Genomic DNA, 20872 nt, shown 5'->3' with positions numbered 1-20872 from the left:
GTCTCAATGAGATCTCCCCTCATTCTTCTGAGGCTGAATAAACTAGGCTTGTACTCGTTAGTTTATTCAGCCTCTCCTCATAGCTCAACCCCCTCAACTCCGGCATCAGCCTAGTAAACCTCCTCTGCACTCCCTCCAAGGCCAAAATATCCTTGCGTAAGTGCGGCGACCAAAACTGCACACAGTACTCCAGCTGCGGCCTCACCAATGCCCTATACAGCTGCAGCAAGACCTCCCTACTTTTATATTCAATCCCTCTCGCTATGAAGGCCAGCATCCCATTAGCTTTCCTGACCACCTGCTGCACCTGCAGGCTGGGTTTTTGCGACTCATGCACAAGGACCCCGAGGTCCCTCTGCACCGTCGCCTGTCTCATTGCACAATAAAAAGTCTGACAACACCAGGTTTTAGTCCAACCTATTTATTTGATAATAGACTCACAAGCTTTCGAGGGACACCCTCTTCTTCAGGTGAATGGAGAGTTCTGGCCTCAGACAGAGCATATAAAGCACAGACAGTTTAGAGATTACTGATTAGAATGCGAATCTTTACACCTAACCTGCTGTTCAAGACCTGAAGTGGCTGATAATGTGAGTGGAAGGAGCACTGATCACAGTTTAAAGAGATGTGTATTGTCTCCAGACAGTACAGTAAGTGAGGTTTTGCAAACCCAGGCAAGTCACGGGGGTTACAGATAGTGCGACATGAACCCAAGATCCCTGTTGAGACCGTCCTCATGTGTGCGGAACTTGGCTATCAGTCTCTGTTCAGCGAATCTGTGCTGTCGTGTGTCATGAAGGCCGCCTTGGAGAATGCTTACCCGAAGGTCAGGGGCTGAATACCCGTGACCACTGAAGTGTTCACCAACAGGAAGGGAACAGTCTTGCCTGGTGACTGTTGAGCGATGTTCATTCATCCGTTGTCGTAGCGTCTGCATGGTCTCCCCAATGTACCATGCAGACGCTACGACAACGGATGAATGAACATCGCTCAACAGTCACCAGGCAAGACTGTTCCCTTCCTGTTGGTGAACACTTCAGTGGTCACGGGCATTCAGCCTCTGACCTTCGGGTAAGCATTCTCCAAGGTGGCCTTCATGACACACGACAGCGCAGAGTCGCTGAACAGAGACTGATAGCCAAGTTCCGCACACATGAGGACGGTCTCAACAGGGATCTTGGGTTCATGTCGCACTATCTGTAACCCCCGTGACTTGCCTGGGTTTGCAAAACCTCACTTACTGTACTGTCTGGAGACAATACACATCTCTTTAAACTGTGATCAGTGCTCCTACCACTCACATTGTCAGCCACTTCAGGTCTTGAACAGCAGGTTAGGTGTAAAGATTCGCATTCTAATCAGTAATCTCTAAACTGTCTGTGCTTTATATGCTCTGTCTGAGGCCAGAACTCTCCATTCACCTGAAGAAGAGGGTTTCCCTCGAAAGCTTGTGAGTCTATTATCAAATAAATAGGTTGGACGAAAACCTGGTGTTGTCAGACTTTTTACTGTGTTTACGCCAGTCCAACGCCGGCATACCCACATCATTGCACAATACCATGTCTAGTATAGCCTGCTCCCTGGTTGGTTCCAGAAAGTGCTAATCTAAGAAATTATTCCAATCTATATGTAAATTACAATCTCCCATGATAATCACCATTTCTTTCTGACGAGCTCCCACTATCTCTTCTTTGAATTCCTTTCCTACCATATGATCACCTGAACAAAGAATTGGTGATCTCAATGCGGCAGCACGCAGTTGCCTGGGATGTCCGGTGCATGATCATGGTGGATGCCTAGAAGAAGCTAGATGCGTCGAAGTTCAATGAAGACTTGGATTCAGTGCTAATGGCATTGATTGTTCACCTAGCCACATGGGTCACAGATTATCCTCTTAGTCCTCATTAATACTGGTGCTCCAACAGCTGGAGGTAGTTCATGGAAGTCCAGAAACCTCTGGGATGCAGTGCGCCTCAGCTTGGGACATATTCCTGCTGCCACTCCCCTGGGCATTCTTCTGCAGTCTGCCTATCACTGTTGTCCCACATTCTGCTGCTGCACCGTAGGTGCCACACTCCCTCTGTGCCACTCTTCTTCTGCTTGGGGGTCCAGGAGGAATGGGTGGATGAGTCTCATGTCGGCTTCAATCCCTCTACTGGCTGCTGTCCTTGCATAAGATGCCCAAGGCCTTCCTGATCCATCTGACACCTGAGGCTATGTGCCTCTACTTGTTCTGCTGAGAATACCCCTCAGTTTCTCTGAGTTGTCCCCTAGCTTAGCGATCGCAATGATCTCCTCTGCCCTTTTGGCAAAAGTTTCCACTCCAGTTGAATGTAGCTCCACAATGGTTGACCTCCCCCTCAGAACCTATCTTTTATTTGTTCACAGGGTGTGGCTGGCTAGACCAGCATTTATTGCCCATCTGTAATTGGCCTTTTTAACTGCTGCTGTCCATGTGGTGTAGGTACACCCACAAAGCTGTCCGGGAGCTCCATGACTAAGCCTGTGACAGTGATGGAACAGCGATATATTTCCCAGTTAGGATGGTGAGTGACTTGGAGCAGAATTGCAAGTTTCAGTATTCCCGTCCTTCTGCTGCTCTTGTCCTTCTAAGTGTTGGTGGTCATGGATTTGGAAGGTGCTGTCGGAGGAGCCTTGATGAGCTCCTGCACTGTGTCTTGTAGATGGTATACATTAATACCACTGTGCATTGGTGGTGGAGGGAGTGAATGTTTGGGATGTTGGATGGAGTTCCAGTGAAGCTGACTACTTTGTCCTGAGGCAGCACCTATCACCCCTTGGTCCCCAAATGTACATACCGTACATTTAACTAACAAGATACCATTAAATTTATTTATTTACATGCAGACACACCATGTTTTAATTAGCTCAATAGGTTTTCCACCATTGCTGCCTCACTTTCTTCATGATACTGGTATAGCATGGCCCAAAGTTCCCAGCAGCAGACTTCCAAAACAGCACCTCCCTTGAGGCCTCACCTCAGTTCATGCTCCCCAATCCAGCAACCTCAGAGGTGCAAGCACCATATTTACCTATGCCCACCACCAGTGGGCCTGTTCCCCAAAAGTAGGGGAGTCTAAAACTAGAGGACATAGGTTTAAGATGAGAGGGAAGAAATACAAAAGGATCCAGAAGTGTTTTTTTTTCACACAGAGGGTGGTGAATGTCTGGAACAAGCTGCCAGAGGCAGTGGTACAGGCGGGTACCATTTTGTATTTTAAAAATCATTTAGACAGTTTAATGGGTAAGATAGGTATAGAGGGATATGGGTCAAATGCGGGCAATTGGGACAAGCTTAGTGGTTAAAAACTGGCGATATGGACATGTTGGGCCAAAGGGTCTGTTTCCATGTTGTAAACCTCTATGACTATGTGGATTCTGGGCCCAGGTATTGGAGTAAGTCAAATTCTACTTACCCTATTAATTCTCCTAATACATTTTGGCGACAGGATGGCCTAGTGGTATTATTGGTAGACTATTAATCCAGAAACTCAGCTAATATTCTGGGGACCTGGGTTTGAATCCTGTCAATGGTGGAATTTAAATTCAATAAAAGAAAATTGGAGTTAAGGATTTACTGATGACCATGAAACCATTGTCGATTGTCGGAAAAACCCATCTAGTCCACTAATGTCCTTTAGGGAAGGAAATCTGCCATCCTTACTTGATTTTGCTTACATGTGACTCCAGAGCCACGGCAATGTGGTTGATTCTCAACTGCCCCCTGATCAAGGGCAACTAACTAGAGATGGGCAATAAATGCTGGCCAGTCAGCAACGCCCATGTCCCATGAATGAATTCAAACAAAAAAGAATGCTATAGTTTATATAGTAATGACATCTGTTGTTAAAAAACACAGGAACATGAATAGGTCAGGCAGGAACACAGGAAAAAGGGTAGGCCTTTCAGCCACCTGATCCTTTTGCATAATTCAACGTACATCACTGGCAATGAATTTTGGTTTGAAAAATATCACCATAAAAGGAAGATTAGCATCAGAGCTGACAACAGTGAATTTATCTGGGCTTATTCCAAGTGTCCTTTGATGTAACAATCTAAACTGTACAATGAATCTATTCAGTTGCTTTGCATAGATCATTAAATACTGAGTTATGTGAGATTTTTGTTTTCAAAGATCTCATTTTCAATCCACTAGATGGAGCACTTGTTTAGTTCACTAAGAACAGTCTCGATTAAATAAAAAGTTACAAGAATGATGAAGGGTTTTGATAGAGTAAATAAGGAGAAACTATTCCCACTGGTGGGAGGGTTGGCAACCAGAGGATAATTAATAAAATAATTAGGGAGAAGTAAGATTTATTTTTAATACAATGAATTGTGCTACCAAGGATGCAAGAAGGATGAATACAGAATCAACATGCAAAAGAATTGTTGAATGGGAAAAAGAATTGCAGAGCTACCAAAAAGCGCAAGGAAAATAGGTTAATTGGTTTAATATTTTTCAAAGAGGACAGTGGACCCCTTTCTGTGCTGTATGATACTATGAACTAATAGCAACTGAATAAAAATATTCACCTTTCGTTGTACATTACACTCTTCTCCATCATATTTAAATCTTGCCATGTAAACTTAATACATATTTCTTAAATGTTGAAAGTCAGCAGATACTTTTGAATATACAAGCTTCCTGCACATTTAGGATTGCTTCGCTGACATATTAGTCAATGGGGCAACCTGAGCCAATGTAATGCAATGCTATAAATAACATTTTAGGAGCTCACCCTACCCCAGGGGGCAAGATGATTGGCAGAGCAGATGGTAAAATTGGATAACATGGCAGCAGCATCATGCCTATAGCCTAGCGTCTCACCCCCACCATGATTTTACCAGCAGGGATGAGGCACTGGGTACCAAACTCACCAATTAATGTCACTTCATTGCCTCCTACTGCCATCACTTGGATTTTACTCTCATCCGGGGAAGATGATGTAAAGTGACCAGCCTGCCAGGTGAAACTCGGCGTACTGGTGTCCAGCAAGGCATAACCATTCCCATCAATAATTCTCTCCCCCTTCCCAACAATCCTAGACCCTTATTTTCTGAGTCTAGGCCTGTCAGACTTACCTTTAAATCATAGAATCCCTACAGTGCAGGAGGCCATTTGACCCATTGTGTCTGTACTGACCACAATCCACGTGCAGTGGGGGCAGCAGACAAAGTAAGAACCTTCAGGACATGCAGTCATGGTGCAAGCCTCAAGCTGAGTTAACTTTCTCCCATCATTTATCCCTTATGATGCACTAATGCCATCTTGCTCGCCTTGCCGGTCAACCCGCACCATCCTCACAACAGCACCGACCCGAGCAGCTCTGAGAGGGGAGGGAAGGGAAGGGGGAGCTCTGTACTGGGGAATCGGAGCTGGAAATGGGGCTGATATCAGGAATCGGGGCTGACCATCAGGATGCTGGCAATCTGGGGGGAGGTTATCAACAACCTCCCATGCCCAATGGCTCCCTGAGCACTCTGCTGCCGGCATCTCCAGCGTGGTTAGGCTCCGCTTCGCCCAGTGTGAATCTCTTGACGGCCTCTGTATTGCACAGAGTGTTATAAATAATCAAAACTCAGCTTGCCCAATAAATGGGTGGGAAAACCTCCCATTTTCCCACCCATTGGGCACTTAGAACTTATTGTGGGAAGTCGCATCCTGTATTATTCAACTCATATAGATCTTCCACACTGTCACTTCATGACACCATGCTCTGCAAATCCCCTCACACACTCGGCACTTAACCCTGTGGAGTGTGAGAACAGCAACACTATGACTCTCCCACCTCCCACACTGACAACACAGTAAAGATGCACTGCTGCTGGAACAGACCTTCCTACCACCCCATACAACCCCCTAGCCAGGGAAGGTGACCTTTCCCCTGCTCCCCCTACCAACTTCAACACTCATGCCCCTCAAGTTTGCCTGTATTCTATAATGATGAGAATGCTGAGGACTGATGAATTGTTGAGTCTGCCTACCTGGGACGCAAGGTGGAGAAACACACCGACGCCTCAGATGGAACAGTCATAGCTGCAGATATTCATCCCACATTCGTGAACCCCATGATAGGCCTGTTGATTGGCAGGTCACATTCAGCTCTGTCAGGTAGGCATATCGCTGACGATGAGAGGAGCATTACTTTGTCCTCAATGCAAGTCATCATCATTCTCCTGCAGCGTGCGGCCAATGGCTTTAATATCCTGCCCATGAAAGTAGGCTCCATCATTTACTTGGATGAGGAGGATGGTGAGGGTCAACACATGGAGGAGGAAGGGCCTCAGATGATGGCCAGGGCCCGTGTGAGGCGCAGAACTAGGAATGCCTGCATAGCTTCTTGGTTTGGGAATAACCAGGATTAGGGCAGTAAGACCTCTCCCACCATGAGGTCTCACATCTGCTCACCACTGTGCTGCCTGTGGGCCACCTCTCTGGAACAGCCACCCTGACAGTCACATCTCCATAACCAGTGGCCTTGAACTTCCACACAGCTTGTCCCCTCTGCCCTCAGTGATGCCTACATGTGGGAGTTCATTCTCACTCTTCCTACCACCCCCCTCAGACAGAATTTTCAAGCATCATGAGGCAGGGAGCCACCGCTTGTTAGTCCCCCACTCTGCCTGTGCAGGCTGGCCTCTCATGGGACCCCGCCCAAGGATCTCATAGTCACCCCCCCAATCCCATGCTGACCCTCTGGATTCACCTGCTTCCATCCACTCTTCAGCTCTCAGTCTGGAACAGCAATCCCTCAGTGGCTATATCACTACAAACGCTGCAAGGAGGACACAGGAGGTGCTGCCCGCAAGCCAGCCACCAGACCCCTTTAAACCTCGAGACGACCAGACATGAATGGCTGCTAAGGCCTGTGAACAACCCCTCCCCCCGAGACGTCAAAACCCCAAGTATATTAAACTAAAGTCACCAGTCTTCCACAGCGTGTTTCTCATTACACAAAGGGGGTTGAAAATCGTGATCTCACCAATGAGAATTGCATTTCCCAGTCTTGTACCTGCATTGGCATTCCCGCTGATCACTCATACCCTTTTGGTAGCAAACATTAGCTGAAAATAATTCTGCAAAATGTCTTGGGGCATTTTACTATATCAAAAAGTATAATATAAATGTAAGTAATAGTTATTATCATTAGGAAAGAACCCTCAGAAACATACAGTACAGAGGATCGAATTTGGAAATGCATTGAGTGATGATACATATACATGATAGTTACATTCTGCCTCAAATTTTAACAACTTCATGCCAAGATGCATTTTCTCTAATGTTAGGCCTTTCATCGCGCACACATTTAGATCAATAGAGGTTTGTGAGAGTTGCAATATTATGGAGTCCATTTTACTTGGGGACTAGTTCACAGGCCCATTCCTTAGGGCTCAGGGCAGTTTTACTGTCATTGGGTTCCACAATGCCTTTAATCATATTCCATAAGTGCCTGAAAGAGAGAGCAATGCTTAGATCAGAAAAATATTTAGCAATATAAACTGCTATTCAAATTATCCGCTCATTTTATTAACACTAACATAGTCTTAGTGATTCTACATCACACGGGATCCAGGGTGAGGTATCTAAGTGGATACAAAATTAGCTTCTTGACAGAAACTAGAGGGTGGTTATAGAGGATTGTTTTTCAAACTGGAAGCCTGTGACCAGCGGTATGCCTCAGGGATCAGTGCTGGTTCCACTGTTATTTGTCATTTATATTAATGATTTGGATGAGAATATAGGAGGTATCATTACTAAGTTTGCAGATGACACCAAGATTGGTGGCATAGTGGACAGTGAAGACAGTTATCTCCAATTGTAACAGGATCTTGATCAAATGGGCCAATGGACTGATGAATGTTAGACGGAGTATAATTTAGACAAATGTGAGATGATGCATTTTGGTAGATTGCACCAGGGCAGGACTTACTCAGTTAATAGAACAAAGAGATCTAACTCCTTGAAAGTGGAGTCACAGGTGAACAGAGTGGTGAAGAAGGCATTTGGCATGCTTGGTTTCATTGGTCAGAATATTGAATACAGGAGTTGGGACGTCTTGTTGAAGTTGTGCAAGACATTGGTAAGGCCACACTTGGAATACTGTGTGCAGTTCTGGTCACCCTATTATAGAAAGGATATTATTAAATGAGAAAGAGTGCAGAAAAGATTTACTAGGATGCTACTGGGACTTGATGATTTGAGTTATAAGGAGAGGCTGGATAGACTGAGACTTTTTCCTCTGGAGAGTAGGAGGCTGAGTGGTGACCTTACAGACGTCTATAAAATAATGAGGGGCATACATCAGCAAGATAGTCAATATCTTCTGCCAGAGGGAGGGGAGCCTTAAACTAGAGAGCATAAGTTTAAAGTGAGAGGGCAAAGGTACAAAAGTGCTCAGGGAGGCAATTTTTTCACATACAGGGGGATGAGTATCTGGAACAAGCTGCCAGAGATAGTAGTAGAGGTGGATACAATTTTGTTTCTCTTGAAAAGCATTTAGATAGTTACGTGAGTAAGATGGGTATAAAGGGATATGGGCCAAATGCAGGCAATTGGGATTAGCTTAGGAGTTTTAAAAAAAGGCAGAATGGACAAGTTGGGCCGAAGGGCCTGTTTCCATGCTGTAAACCTCTATGACTCTATCTTTGAGGTCTCCTAGGTCATGAGAAGCTATTTACTTATTAAGCAACAGTTCTATATCATTTTATGGCTGTGATACAGGTTTCAGCAACTAAAGATCAGGGGATGATGGACACTTTCCCATATTAAGAACATAAGAACATAAGAAATAGGAGCAGGAGTAGGCCATCTAGCCCTTCGAGCCTGCCCCGCCATTCAATAAGATCATGGCTGATCTGTCGTGGCTCAGTTCCACATTCCCGCCCTCTCCCCATAACACTTAATCCCCTCTCTCATTAAAAACCCATCAACCCGCGTCTTAAAAATATTTAGCGAGGCAGCCTCCACCACTTCAACGGGCAGAGAATTCCAGAGATTCACCACCCTTTGAGTGAAGAAGTTCCTCCTCAACTCCGTTCTAAACCGCCCCCCCTTTATCTTGAGGCTGTGCCCCCTAGTCCTACTATCCTTTCTGAGCGGGAAGAGTCTCTCCACCTCTATCCTATCCATCCCATTCATCATCTTATACGTCTCAATGAGATCTCCCCTCATTCTTCTAAACTCTAACGAGTACAAGCCTAGTTTATTCAGCCTCCCATTCGCCTTCCTGACCACCTGCTGCACCTGCAAGCTGGGTTTTTGCGACTCATGCACAAGGACCCCAAGGTCCCTCTGCACCATCGCCTGCTGCAGTTTTTCGCCACGTAATTAATAATCCTTCCTACCATTATTCCTACCAAAGTGGACCACCTCGCACTTGCCAACATTAAATTCCATTTCCCATTTCCTGGCCCATTCGCCCAGCCTATCTAGATCCTTCTGTAGACTCTCCACACCCTCCGCATAATTTGCCGTTCCCCCAATCTTGGTGTCGTCAGCAAATTTCGACACCCTACACTCGGTTCCCTCCTCCAGATCATCTATATAAATGGTAAATAGCTGAGACCCCAGCACCGACCCCTGGGGCACTCCACTAGTCACCATCCGCCAATCCGAATAGCACCCATTGACCCCCACTCTCTGCCTCCTATTTGACAACCAGTCCTCTATCCACGCTAACACCCTACCCTCAACTCCATGTCCCCTGACCTTCTGCAATAAACTCTTGTGAGGTACCTTGTCAAACGCCTTCTGAAAATCAAGAAAGACCACATCCACCGGCTCTCCTCTATCCACCGCCCTAGACACATCCTCATAGAACTCCAGTAAATTTGTCAGACACGACTTCCCTTTAACGAAACCGTGCTGCGTCTGCTCTATCAAGCAATTCCCCTCAAGATGCCTCGCTATTTCCTCCTTGATGACGGATTCTAACATTTTACCTACAACAGACTACCTACATTTTACCTACAACAGACTATATTACTTCTTCACAGAATAGCTGATTGCAAAATATGAACTGGATTAAAATTAAGCTATTTCTAAAACTTGGCAATCTCAGAATTTCGAGGGGAGGTGATGGCTTAGTGGTATTATCGCTAGACTATTAATCCAGAAACTCAGCTAACGTTCTGAGGACCCAGGTTCAATTCCCACCATGGCAGATGGTGGAACTTGAATTCAATAAAAAAAATCTGGAATTAAGAATCTACTGATGACCATGAAATCATTGTCAATTGTCAGAAAACCCATCTGGTTCACTAATGTCCTTTAGGGAAGGAAATCTGCTGTCCTTACCTGGTCTGGCCTACATGTGACTCTAGAGCCACAGCAATGGTCTCAACTGCCCTCTGAAATGGCCTGGCAAGCCACTCAGTTATATTAATCATTACAAAGTCAAGGGCAGCAAATGCTAGCCAGCCAGTGATGCTCACGTCCCACAAATGAATGGAAAAAAATGTCCACTTTATGTATGTGGGCAGCTAGAAAGAGAAAGAGATCCTCAAGCCGCAACATCAGCTGGTCAGCAAGAAGGAACAAAACAGATTTCTTAAAGTTAATATGTTCCTTTCAGTTGAAAGCTGAGTATTTTTGAATTAGTAACTGGCACTGGTTGCTCTGCAGTGAGCAATTTATAATTGGATTAGAAGCCATTTACAGTGGTTTGTGATCAAACACCTTATTTCACATATTTAACAGTTACCATAATGAGATACAACTATGGGATCTCACTAATTACTTATTGCACAAAGACTAATGTAAAAGATTTAGCTGGAATTTTCTGGCCATTCCCACCAATGGGGTCTTCCAGTCACGCCAACTGCACACCCCTGCCGATAGCAGAAGGAGCATACAAAAGGAATCCCGTTGACAGCGGTAGGGCCAGAAGAGCCCACCTCTGTGAAATACACCACAGAAGGCACAGAAATTCCCACCCATCGTATTCAATTGAAGCTAGTTCTATGATGTGACTACCAAATTTATTACCGATAAAAAATTCTGAGTTAATTCCACTGTACAAGAAAGCATATAATGAGAGACAGATACTCACTCTCTACCCTCTTTGTTCACTTTATATTTAATAAAGGTTGTCTCTATATAATTTTTCAGAGCCTGAAGACAGAAAGTTGGAAAATGTTTTTTATTTTTTTTAACTCATGAATAAAAAGTGATATAAACCACATTGTAGAAAATAACTTGCATTGTGTACAGCCTTTCAACAAGTCCAGTTATCCCAAAGTGCTTTCCAGTGGTTTTGAAGTGGTCATTGTTTTAACATAGGAATTGTTGCAGCCAATTTGCACACAGCAAGCCCCCACAATCAGCAATGCAATAATGACTAGACCATTTGTTTTGGTGATGGTAGTTTGGGGGATAAAAATTGGTCAAGAGACAGGGTAAAACTCCCCAGGTCACCTTCAACCATTGCTATGAGTTCTTTGATGTCCTCCTGGGGGAGCAGATGGCTCTCAGTTTAACATTACATCCAAAAAATGGCACTCCTGATGGTACAGGGCTCCCTCAGTACTGCGTTGGAATATTAGCCTGGCTTTTAGGTTTTTGTAATGGTACAGTTCTTGCTGATTTAACCTTTCTTTGTGTTCAACAAAAGGAAGCAGTGGGGAAGTGCTCGTTGCACCATGAACATCAAGTAGGTCAAACAAGCACAGGCCATAATGCTTCTGCTTTGGTCAGAAAGCATGTTGTAACACCAACCTCAGAATAATCTCCAGTTGCACCAATGTGAAATTTTCCCATTCCTATGCCAGCCAATTTTAAGAATGCAATGTACTACTTAAATTACCCCTCTTTCATCCTTCTTTACCTGTTTCACTCAAAAAAGTCAATGACTCCATTCTTTTCCTCTGTCTCTCCTTTGTGTGCTGCCCTAGCATGGTTGTACTCCTACCTGAACCGGTGCAGCGAGTGCCTCTCCTGAATTGATTTTTGGTCTATCTACAAGGCTCAATCAATAGCCCCCTTTTTTCCTTTGGTCGCACAAATTCATAGGGATGATGTCAGTTTGCATATGCATGTTGATGAGTCATGTTTTTTACATTCTGCACCACTCCTAATTCCTCATCCTCTATGCTGTTGTACGACAACTTAGTTGATATCAAATAAATAAGAGCCTTGGGGCATTTTTCTCATTGATAATACGAACATATGAGTTAGGAGCATGATTCGATCGCTCTGCCCCTCAAGCCTGCTCTGCCATTCAATAGGATCATAGCTGATCTGATTATCACCTCAACTCCACATTCCCATCTACCCCTAACAACCTTTAACCCTCTTGCTTACCAAGAATATATCTACTTCAATTTCAATAATATTCAAAGATTCTGCTTCCACTGTCTTTTGAGGAGAAGAGGTTCAAAGATTCACAATCCTCTCAGAGAAACAATTTCTCCTAATCGGTCTCAAAATGGACAACCACTTATTTTTAAACAGTGACACATAATTATAGATTCTCCCACAAAAGGAAACATCCTCCCCACATCCACTTTGTCAAGACCCCTTAGGATCTTACATGTTTCAGTCAAGTCACATCTTACTCTTCTAAATTCCAGCAAATACCAGCCTCAGAAGACAACCCTTCCATTCCAAGTGTTAGCTGAGTAAACCTTCACTGACCTGCTTCCAATACATCTACATCTTTCCTTAATTAAGGAGATCAATATTGTACACAGTACTTGAGATGTGATCTGATCATAGAATCCTTACAGTGCAGAAGGAGGCCATTTGGCCCATCAAGTCTGCACCAACCACAATCCCACGCAGGCCCTAACCCCATAACCCCATGTATTTACCCTACTAGTCTCCCTGACATTAAGAGGCAATTTAGCACGGCCAATCCACCTAACCCGCATATCTTTGGACTCTGGGAGGAAATTGGAGCACCTGGAGGAAACCCACACAAACACAGGGAGAATGTGCAAACTCCACAGACAGTGACCCAAGCCAGGAATTGAACATGGGTCCTGGCCGCTGTGATGCAACAGTGCTAACCACTGTGCCACCATGTCACCCCTGTGCTCTCACCTTTGTCCTGTATAACTGAAACATAACATCTCTGCTTTTATATTCAATTCTCCTTGCAATAAATAATCATTTTCTTTTAGCTTTCCTCATTATTTTCATGTATTAGGACATCCAGATCCCTCTGTATTCTCATTGCTCTGCAATCTCACACGATTTAGATAACATGCTTCATTTTTATTCTTTCTGCCAAAATGGACAATTTCACACTTACCCACAATATACTCCATTTGCCAGATCTTTGTCCATTCACTTAACCTATCTATATCCTTTTGTAGGTTCATGTCCTCTTCACAACTCACTTTCCTAAATATCTTTAGAATCAGCAAATTTAACAATCGTACTTTCAGTCCCTTCATCTAAGTCACTCATATAAAATGTAAAAGGTTCAGGTCCCAGCATTGATCCCAGTGGCACTCCACATGTTACATCTTGCCGACAAGAAAATGTCCCATTTATGCCTAATCTTTGTGTCCTGTTAGCTAGCTAAACTATCAATGTCAATATGTTCAATATGTTACCACCCCTCATACCATGGGCCTTTATTTTCCACAATAATCTTTGACGTAGCAGCTTATCAAATGTCTTTCATTAATTTAAGTATAGTACAACAACCAGTTCCCCTTTATCCATAGCATGTGGTTCTCCTTCAAAGAACTCTAATAAATTGGTTAAACACAACGTCACTCTCACAAAAACATGGTGACTGTGACTGATTACCTTGGAATTTATCTAAGTGTTCAGCCAGGGCATTTTTAATGGTAGCTTCTAACATTTTCCCTATGACAGCTAAGAAGCTAACTGGCCTATTCCTTCCTGCTTTCTGTGTCCTTCCCTTTTTGGATAAATAACATTCATTAATTTCCAACCTAAGGGAACCTTCCCAAAATTGAGGGAATTCTGGAAAATTAAAACCAATGCATCAACTATCTCACTAGCCACTTTATTTAAGAACCTTGGATAAAGTCCATCAGGACCCGGGGAATTGTCAATCCACAGAGCCAACATTTTGCTCACCACTACCCTGGTAATTTGATTTTCTTGAGTTTCTCTCTCCCTTCAATTTCCTGAGTTCCAGCCATTTCTGGGACATTATATGTATCCTTGATAGTGAAGATTAATGCCAAAGTACCTGTTAAATTCATCTCTTTATTTTCCTTCATCAATTCCCCAGATTCACTTTCTATAGCATTAACGCTCACTTTACTTTTTTTTATATTATTTCTTGAAACTCTTACCAAATATAATTATTATTTTAGCTATCTTTCTCTCATACTTTAATTTTTCCCTCCTTATTCATCTTTTAGTTATTCTTTTCTGTTTTTTTATATTCTATCCAATCTGCTGACGTGCCATCAATCCTTGCGCAATTATATGCTTTTACTTTCAGCTTAACATTTTCAGTTAACCAAAGATAGTGGGTCCTCCCCTTGGAGACTTTCTTGGCTGCACTGTGGTTAGCACTGCTGTCTCACAGTGCCAGGGACACAAGTTCAATTCCAGCCTCGGGTGATTCTGTGATGTTTGCACATTCTCTCTGTGTCTGCATGGGTTTCCTCTGGATGTTCCAGTTTCCTCCTACACTCCAAAGATGTGCAGGTTAGGCTGACTGGCCTTGCTAAATTGCCCCTTAACGTCAGGAGAATTTGCAGGGTAAAAATGTGGGGTTATGGGAATAATGCTGGGTGGGATTGTTATCGGTGCAGGCTTAATGGGCTAAATGGCCTCCTTCTGCATTGTAGGCATTCTATAAATTTTTCTTTTTCATTGGATCTATTTTGTGTATTCTGAAATATTCCTTTAAATATCTGCCACTGCATCTCTATTGACCAATCTTTTAACCTAATTTGTCAGTTCACTTTAACTACCTCTGCTTTCATGCCCTCATAATTTTCCCTGTTTAAGTTTAAAATACTAGTCTTGGACCCATTCTTCTCTTCCTGAAACTGAAATTCCAATCATATTATGATCGTTGCTACCTTGGGGGCACCTTCACTTACAGGTCAGTGATCAATCCTATTAATTAATTAAATCAAGTCATTGTTGCTGGAAGGTCAAACATTGCCTTGAGTTCCACAGATAAGATTAAATTGTCAGTTTGCACCTAAAATTCTAAACCTTACCACTTCTCCCTTTCCCTCTCTCTGACGAATCTCTCACATGTAGCCTCACCATGTGCTGTCCTGACAGCCCTTTCCCTGAGTAAAGCCTCTAACCTGACCACCACTAAAACCACCTAGTGGTACTTCTGTACCATCATCCACCTCACCACATAGACACTTCCTTTCATTTCTGAGGGACTACACCCTAATATAGTGGGAAAGTTTGAGAGTTGCTGTAAACATGCAGACACGTTACATGATAGAAGCCAGATTGAAATCAGTATACTGACCCCCCTGGTAGAGGGCTGAGTCAGTCTATCAATCTGCCCATAAAAATACCTTTCATTACGGAAACAATCCCAAGACAAGTGTTAGAAATATGTAAATATGAACATCAACAACAATAACATGGCCAGAATTCTCCAGCTGTTCAGGCTGGTGGGATTGTCTGGTACCCCCACCTGCGGGTTTCCTGTCAGTATGGGATGACGTCAATGAGAATTCCTATTGACAGCGGCAGGACAAGAGAATCCCACTGCTAGCAGACAGTACACCACATCCGCTGGCGGGAAATACTCAACTGGGAGGTTGGAGAATCTCATCCCAACTATTTATATAGCACCTTAACATAATGACAATTCACAGATACATTATAAAATAAATGATGACACACTGCCACAACAGGTGATGTTAGGTCAAATGACCAAAAGCTCGATCAAAGAGGTAAGTTTTAAGAAATGTCTTAAAAAATCAAAGCGAGGTAGAGAGACAGAGAGACGTATGGAGGGAATTCCCTGGGGTCTGGGCAGCTGAAGGCATGAACACCAGTAGTGGAGCAATTATGATTCGGAATGCATAAGAGGCTAGAATTAGTGTACAGATATCTTGAAGGTTATGGGGTTTGGGGAGGTGATAAAGATAGAGTGGGGCATGGTCATGAAGGGATTTGAAAACAAGGATGAGAATTTTAAAATCAACTCTTGAAAATTGTAATTTGTTGGATTGATGGTGGAGCATGAATAATAATTTATTGACAATTATTTGTGGCCTAGGATGGTATTGTGATTGTTCCCACCAGGAGGTGGACTAAGGTCACCCAAACCCTTTACAAAGGAGCCTTGCAGCCAATGACATGAACAGACACTCTGCTGAGTTCAAGTGCAAGATCTGGAAGTGATAGGGCAACATTTATTTCACAGCATTTGCCAGTCCTTCAGGAAGTTTTTCCACAGGGAAGTGAAACTGAGATCAGAATACATTCAGGAAATCGGGAAATCACATGAAGAAATACAGTGAAGACTTAACCAAAACTGAGAATAAAACTACTCACTTTTATTTTGCTGCTCAGAAGCTCATTAGACTTCCTCAGTTGTGAAAGTTCACCCTGTTGTAGATTAGAACATTAGCTACAATACTGTAACTCTTCTTAACAAACTTCCCAACCTTGTTATTTAATTCTTAATATGGACTGCTAGCTTGGTTTACAGACCATTGCAAATTGAACAAGAGGCATCAGAATTGGACTTTGGAGAATTCCCCTGAAACAGGGAGCAGAATTTTCCCAGAAAATGGTAAAGTGTCAGCTTCTAATTGAAAACTGGTGTGTTTCTCCACAGCCAGATTTTCTTTCCAGATCTTCTTTGTCAAAAGAATTGTTTTGCACTATCATTCTTGAGGGATAGGGCCTGAAGATGCCTGTAAACGTGGCTCCTTGAGATACAGACCTCACAGGCATTGGGAAACTCCCAACCACCCCTCCACCTCCCCCTCCAATTCATGATTGCCAACAATCTCCACCCCTCCCCCAACTCCTCATTCATCATCGCTGACAATTCCCCTCACCCCCTTTCAGCAATGCCAGCAATCCCCCCTATTGTGGCCTGTCCTCCTAGCCCCTCTCCCTTGGCAGTACAATTGGCACTGCAAAAGCACCAGGGGACAATACCACGTCCAACCATTCAGGGCCTACACTGGCCTCCGCGCTCCCAGCATGATCAAGCCAACTGCTGCAAGGGAGTAGTGATACCCACCGGCGTGACATCACTGGGTGTGAATCTGATTACGCCGCTGGCAGAAAGTGCAAGTCTTGTTATGGTCCTCCTGCAAGAGTTAGCAGCTATAACAGGAGTTACGCCCACCGCAAACGGGCCTGGAAGATTGCAGCTAAGGGTTCCTCTGATAACTTGTTATTTTTATAAACTCATACTTCATATTCTAGTAATTGAAATGCAATTCAACATTGTCAGTTGTATTTCCTCAAAAGTACACAATTAGAAACGAGGCAGGGAGGGTGGTAGAAGAGAGAGCGCTGAAAATAATCAACCATCACGTCAAACACACAAACTGCACCAGAAGCAAAAATGGAAACTTATCCTGCCCTCATACACCATATTTCCAGTGTGTGTTTGAGGTGGTGGGTGGGTGGTGTCATTGCATATGTCTGCAAGATGGCTTCAAAATAAACCATAAAGCCTAGAATTTGCCATGGTCTGTGTTAGATTTTAAGGTAGATTGTCAATATCTTTTCCCAAATGTAGGGGAGTCTAAAACTAGAGGGCATAGGTTTAAGGTGAGAGGGGAGAGATACAAAAGGGTCCAGAGGGGCAATTTTTTCACACAGATGGCAATGAGTGTCTGGAACAAGCTGCCAGAGGTAGTGGTAGAGGTGGGTACAATTTTGTCTTTCAAAAAGCATTTAGATAGTTACATGGGTACGATGGGTATAGAAGGATATGGGCCAAATGCGGGCAATTGGGATTAGCTGAGGGGTTTTAAAAAAAAAGGGTGGCATGGACAAATTGGGCCAAAGGGCCTGTTTCCACGATGTAAACTTCTATGACTCTAGATGGCTGAGGCACAAATACTTGCCTTGGTGCCCATGAGTTAAGAAGAATTCATTTAGGTTTCTACTCATAATGTTTACACAAAGTTCTTTTGTAAGTGAAGACTTGGTGGATCATCAGACAGGGCTCAGCTACGATGCCTGAATAACCAAATGGTCTACTGGCATTCAATGCTCAAGCTCATACATGAACAACATATTTTATATCATAAAACTAATCTCACATAAAAGCTGGGGGTTTTCATACGAATGATGGTCCTGCCCCCCCTTGCAGTAGAGTCTGGATTGAGTTGACAGGGCTGGGAAGCCATAACCTGATTTAACAGCCAGCTGCCTCTTAAGTGGCTCAGGTGGTGGGATGTCACACCTAGAGATGCCCAGCAATCAGAAGGCCATCAGCTCTCCAAGCAGTGCAATCTAAGTGTCGCAGTCTAACACAAGTAGCAGCAATGCAGGCTGGATTCCAGGGCAAGTTGGGGCCACAGTCTGTTAGGCATGCTGGTGAGGGGGACAGGGTGAGTCACAGAGTGCCCAAAAAAAAGGAACTCCTTCACCCTGAGCCCATACACAGTGTGTCAAGGTTCATCCGGGGGCTTTGTCACATGGCCTGGGCATTCTGCGCCACTGGTAAAATATCAGTGGCAGCAAGAGCCCTTTAAGTGCCATTAATTTACCTTTAAGAGCCTCAAGTAGCACAAGGAGAGATGGGCTCTGTAACACCTACTCCCAGTTCCAGCAGATCTGAGTACACCATGGGGATGGCACTCTCTACTATGTCACCAGAATTCGGTAGAGAAGATATGGCAATAGGGCGAAGGTGAGGGAAAATAAAAAAGATTTGTATTTATATAGGGTGGAATTCTTCCATTTTGAGACTAATCCTTGTGGGAGGGATAGGAATGGAGAATTTCCCACTGCGTTGGCTGGCAGGTAAATCCTTCAAATCAAGAGGTTAATCACTCTCGGATTAAGAATCATTTCGTGAATTCATTATCTATTACTACTTATATTTCTGGCTCCTGGTTTTGGGCTCTCCTAAAAGCGGAAAAATCTTCTTTATGTCCATAAGCTTAAAGATCTTCCATCAGGTCACCCTCTGTCTACTTACAGAGAAAAAAGCCCTAAGCTATTCAGTATTTCCTGACGGTTATGACATCTCAGTCCTGGGGATAAGGCCTTGAGAAATATGTCAACCACAATCGGCAACCCCTCTGGCACAGATGGGAACGTTATATCAATCACAACGAAAACCAGAAATTGCTGGAAAAACTCAGCAGGTCTGGCAGCATCTGTGGAGAAAGAAACAGAGTTAATGTCTTGAGTCCATACGACTCTCCTTCAGAGCTTTTGTTTTTAATACAACAATAATAAATACCAAAGTGTCTCTGTAAGAGCTCTGCAGAGCATCAGTGATTATAGAGGGCACCATGGAATGCTTCAATTCAGTCTCCAGCTCTTGAATCTTCATCGTTGTTTTATAAATACATTCTCTCACCGACAACAACTGTTCCACACCAGACAGCAGCTGCTCTTTAGGTTTCAAGGGCTTCGGAGTAGATAGTGCTTCTACAATAAAGAGAGACTTGCATTTACATTGCACCTTTCACAAGCTGCTGGGCATCCCAAAGCACTTGACAGATAAATAAACGTAGTCGATTTTGTAATCCAGGAAAAGCGGCAGCCAATTAGCACCCCCAAATACCTGTGGGATAATGACCAGATCCCATTACCTTTTGGTTGATGGTAAATATTGACCGGGGAGAATTCTGCTTTTCTTCATGGGATCAATAGCCACCTGAGACTCACCCTTTTAATGCCTCATTCAATAGACATCATGACATTATTATACAGCTCACAATTCTCATTGGGGTAGCTTTATAGACAAACAGTACCAGGGAATAAATAACAAACCAAGCCGTGCATTAAATTAGTATCTATTATTTTAAATATAAGTGATGTGTATACAGTGAAGCTACTTCCACTGGTGGGGAAATCCAGAATAAAAATGGCAAAATTTTAAAATTAAAGCCAGATCAAACAGGACTAAAATCGAGAAGCTTTTCTTTTAACGTAAATAATGGTAAAAATCTAGAACGCACTCCTGTAAATTTAAATTTTCACAAATGTGGTTGATTGGTAGGTATTTCTTGGGGAAGTGGAGCACAGGTACTGAATTTAGATACTTATAAATCCTGGTCTAATAGAATAAATTCATGAGCCTGAATTATCTCCTATTGCCATATGCTGCAGCTGGGCAGTGATTATGTAAGCACTTCCTACAGTATTAGCTCAAATCTACACAATTAAATACCAAGAAAGAATGGTGCTCCACTATTTCATTTCCTTTCATAAATAAATCATTTTATTATGGGCTGCAAACAGGCCAGCAGGGGTAAGTTCATTTGCTAGCATGCCAGAGAATGAAGTCATGGGGAGTAATTTCTGCTACAGGGACTCACCGGAGGACTTGGATGGGGTAGCCCACAGGACAATTAAGCATGCACACTGGGATGTTTGGTACATTGGCTGGACTGCTAGGCAGCCCCTTTTCACATTCAAGGAACCTGGAGAAATCTGTTTGCACCGGGATATATTGATCATGCGGAGCTTGGAGCCTGTACTTTCCAGCGTGAAAGTGGTGCCAGTTTCATACCAGGACTTTTGTGGACTATGCCATGATGCATTATCTGTTTGCTACTGTCTCAGAAAGCTATCTAACATCTGGGCAATAGAAGCTTTGATGCAAAGCATGAGATCAACGCTTGTTGCCACGCAAGCTGACTGCTTCCAGCCTGGTTTCAGATCTAAGTACTCAAAGGGGTGTGCAGGTTCTCACAACAGTAAACAATCTGTTCTCTAATATAT

The 20872-nt window shown here is 43.5% G+C and overlaps 1 protein-coding gene across 3 annotated transcripts in view; it reads right to left on the bottom strand.

Moving 5' to 3' along the window:
- Positions 1–7109: 7109 nt before the first annotated feature.
- Positions 7110–20872, bottom strand: part of LOC145350847 (uncharacterized protein C6orf118-like) — a 47897-nt gene continuing 34134 nt past the window's right edge. Inside the window, exons 7-10 of one of the 3 annotated variants that reach the window (XM_080200206.1) lie at positions 19383–19573; positions 16496–16549; positions 11076–11137; positions 7110–7475 (exon numbers count right to left, since the gene is read on the bottom strand). In XM_080200206.1, the coding sequence (XP_080056332.1) occupies positions 7379–7475; positions 11076–11137; positions 16496–16549; positions 19383–19573 (404 nt within the window). In that variant the 3' untranslated portion in view covers positions 7110–7378. Of the gene's footprint in view, positions 7476–11075; positions 11138–16495; positions 16550–17888; positions 19297–19382; positions 19574–20872 lie in introns of those variants that run through there. The other 2 variants (XM_080200207.1, XM_080200208.1) reach the window with 2 other exon arrangements.

The sequence above is a fragment of the Carcharhinus amblyrhynchos genome, chromosome 12, assembly GCF_965287045.1.
Source record: "Carcharhinus amblyrhynchos chromosome 12, sCarAmb.v2.hapA, whole genome shotgun sequence".
NCBI lineage: Eukaryota > Metazoa > Chordata > Chondrichthyes > Carcharhiniformes > Carcharhinidae > Carcharhinus > Carcharhinus amblyrhynchos.
The sequence above is the reverse complement of the archived record's forward strand: the minus strand, read 5'-3'. Positions and strand labels throughout refer to the sequence as shown.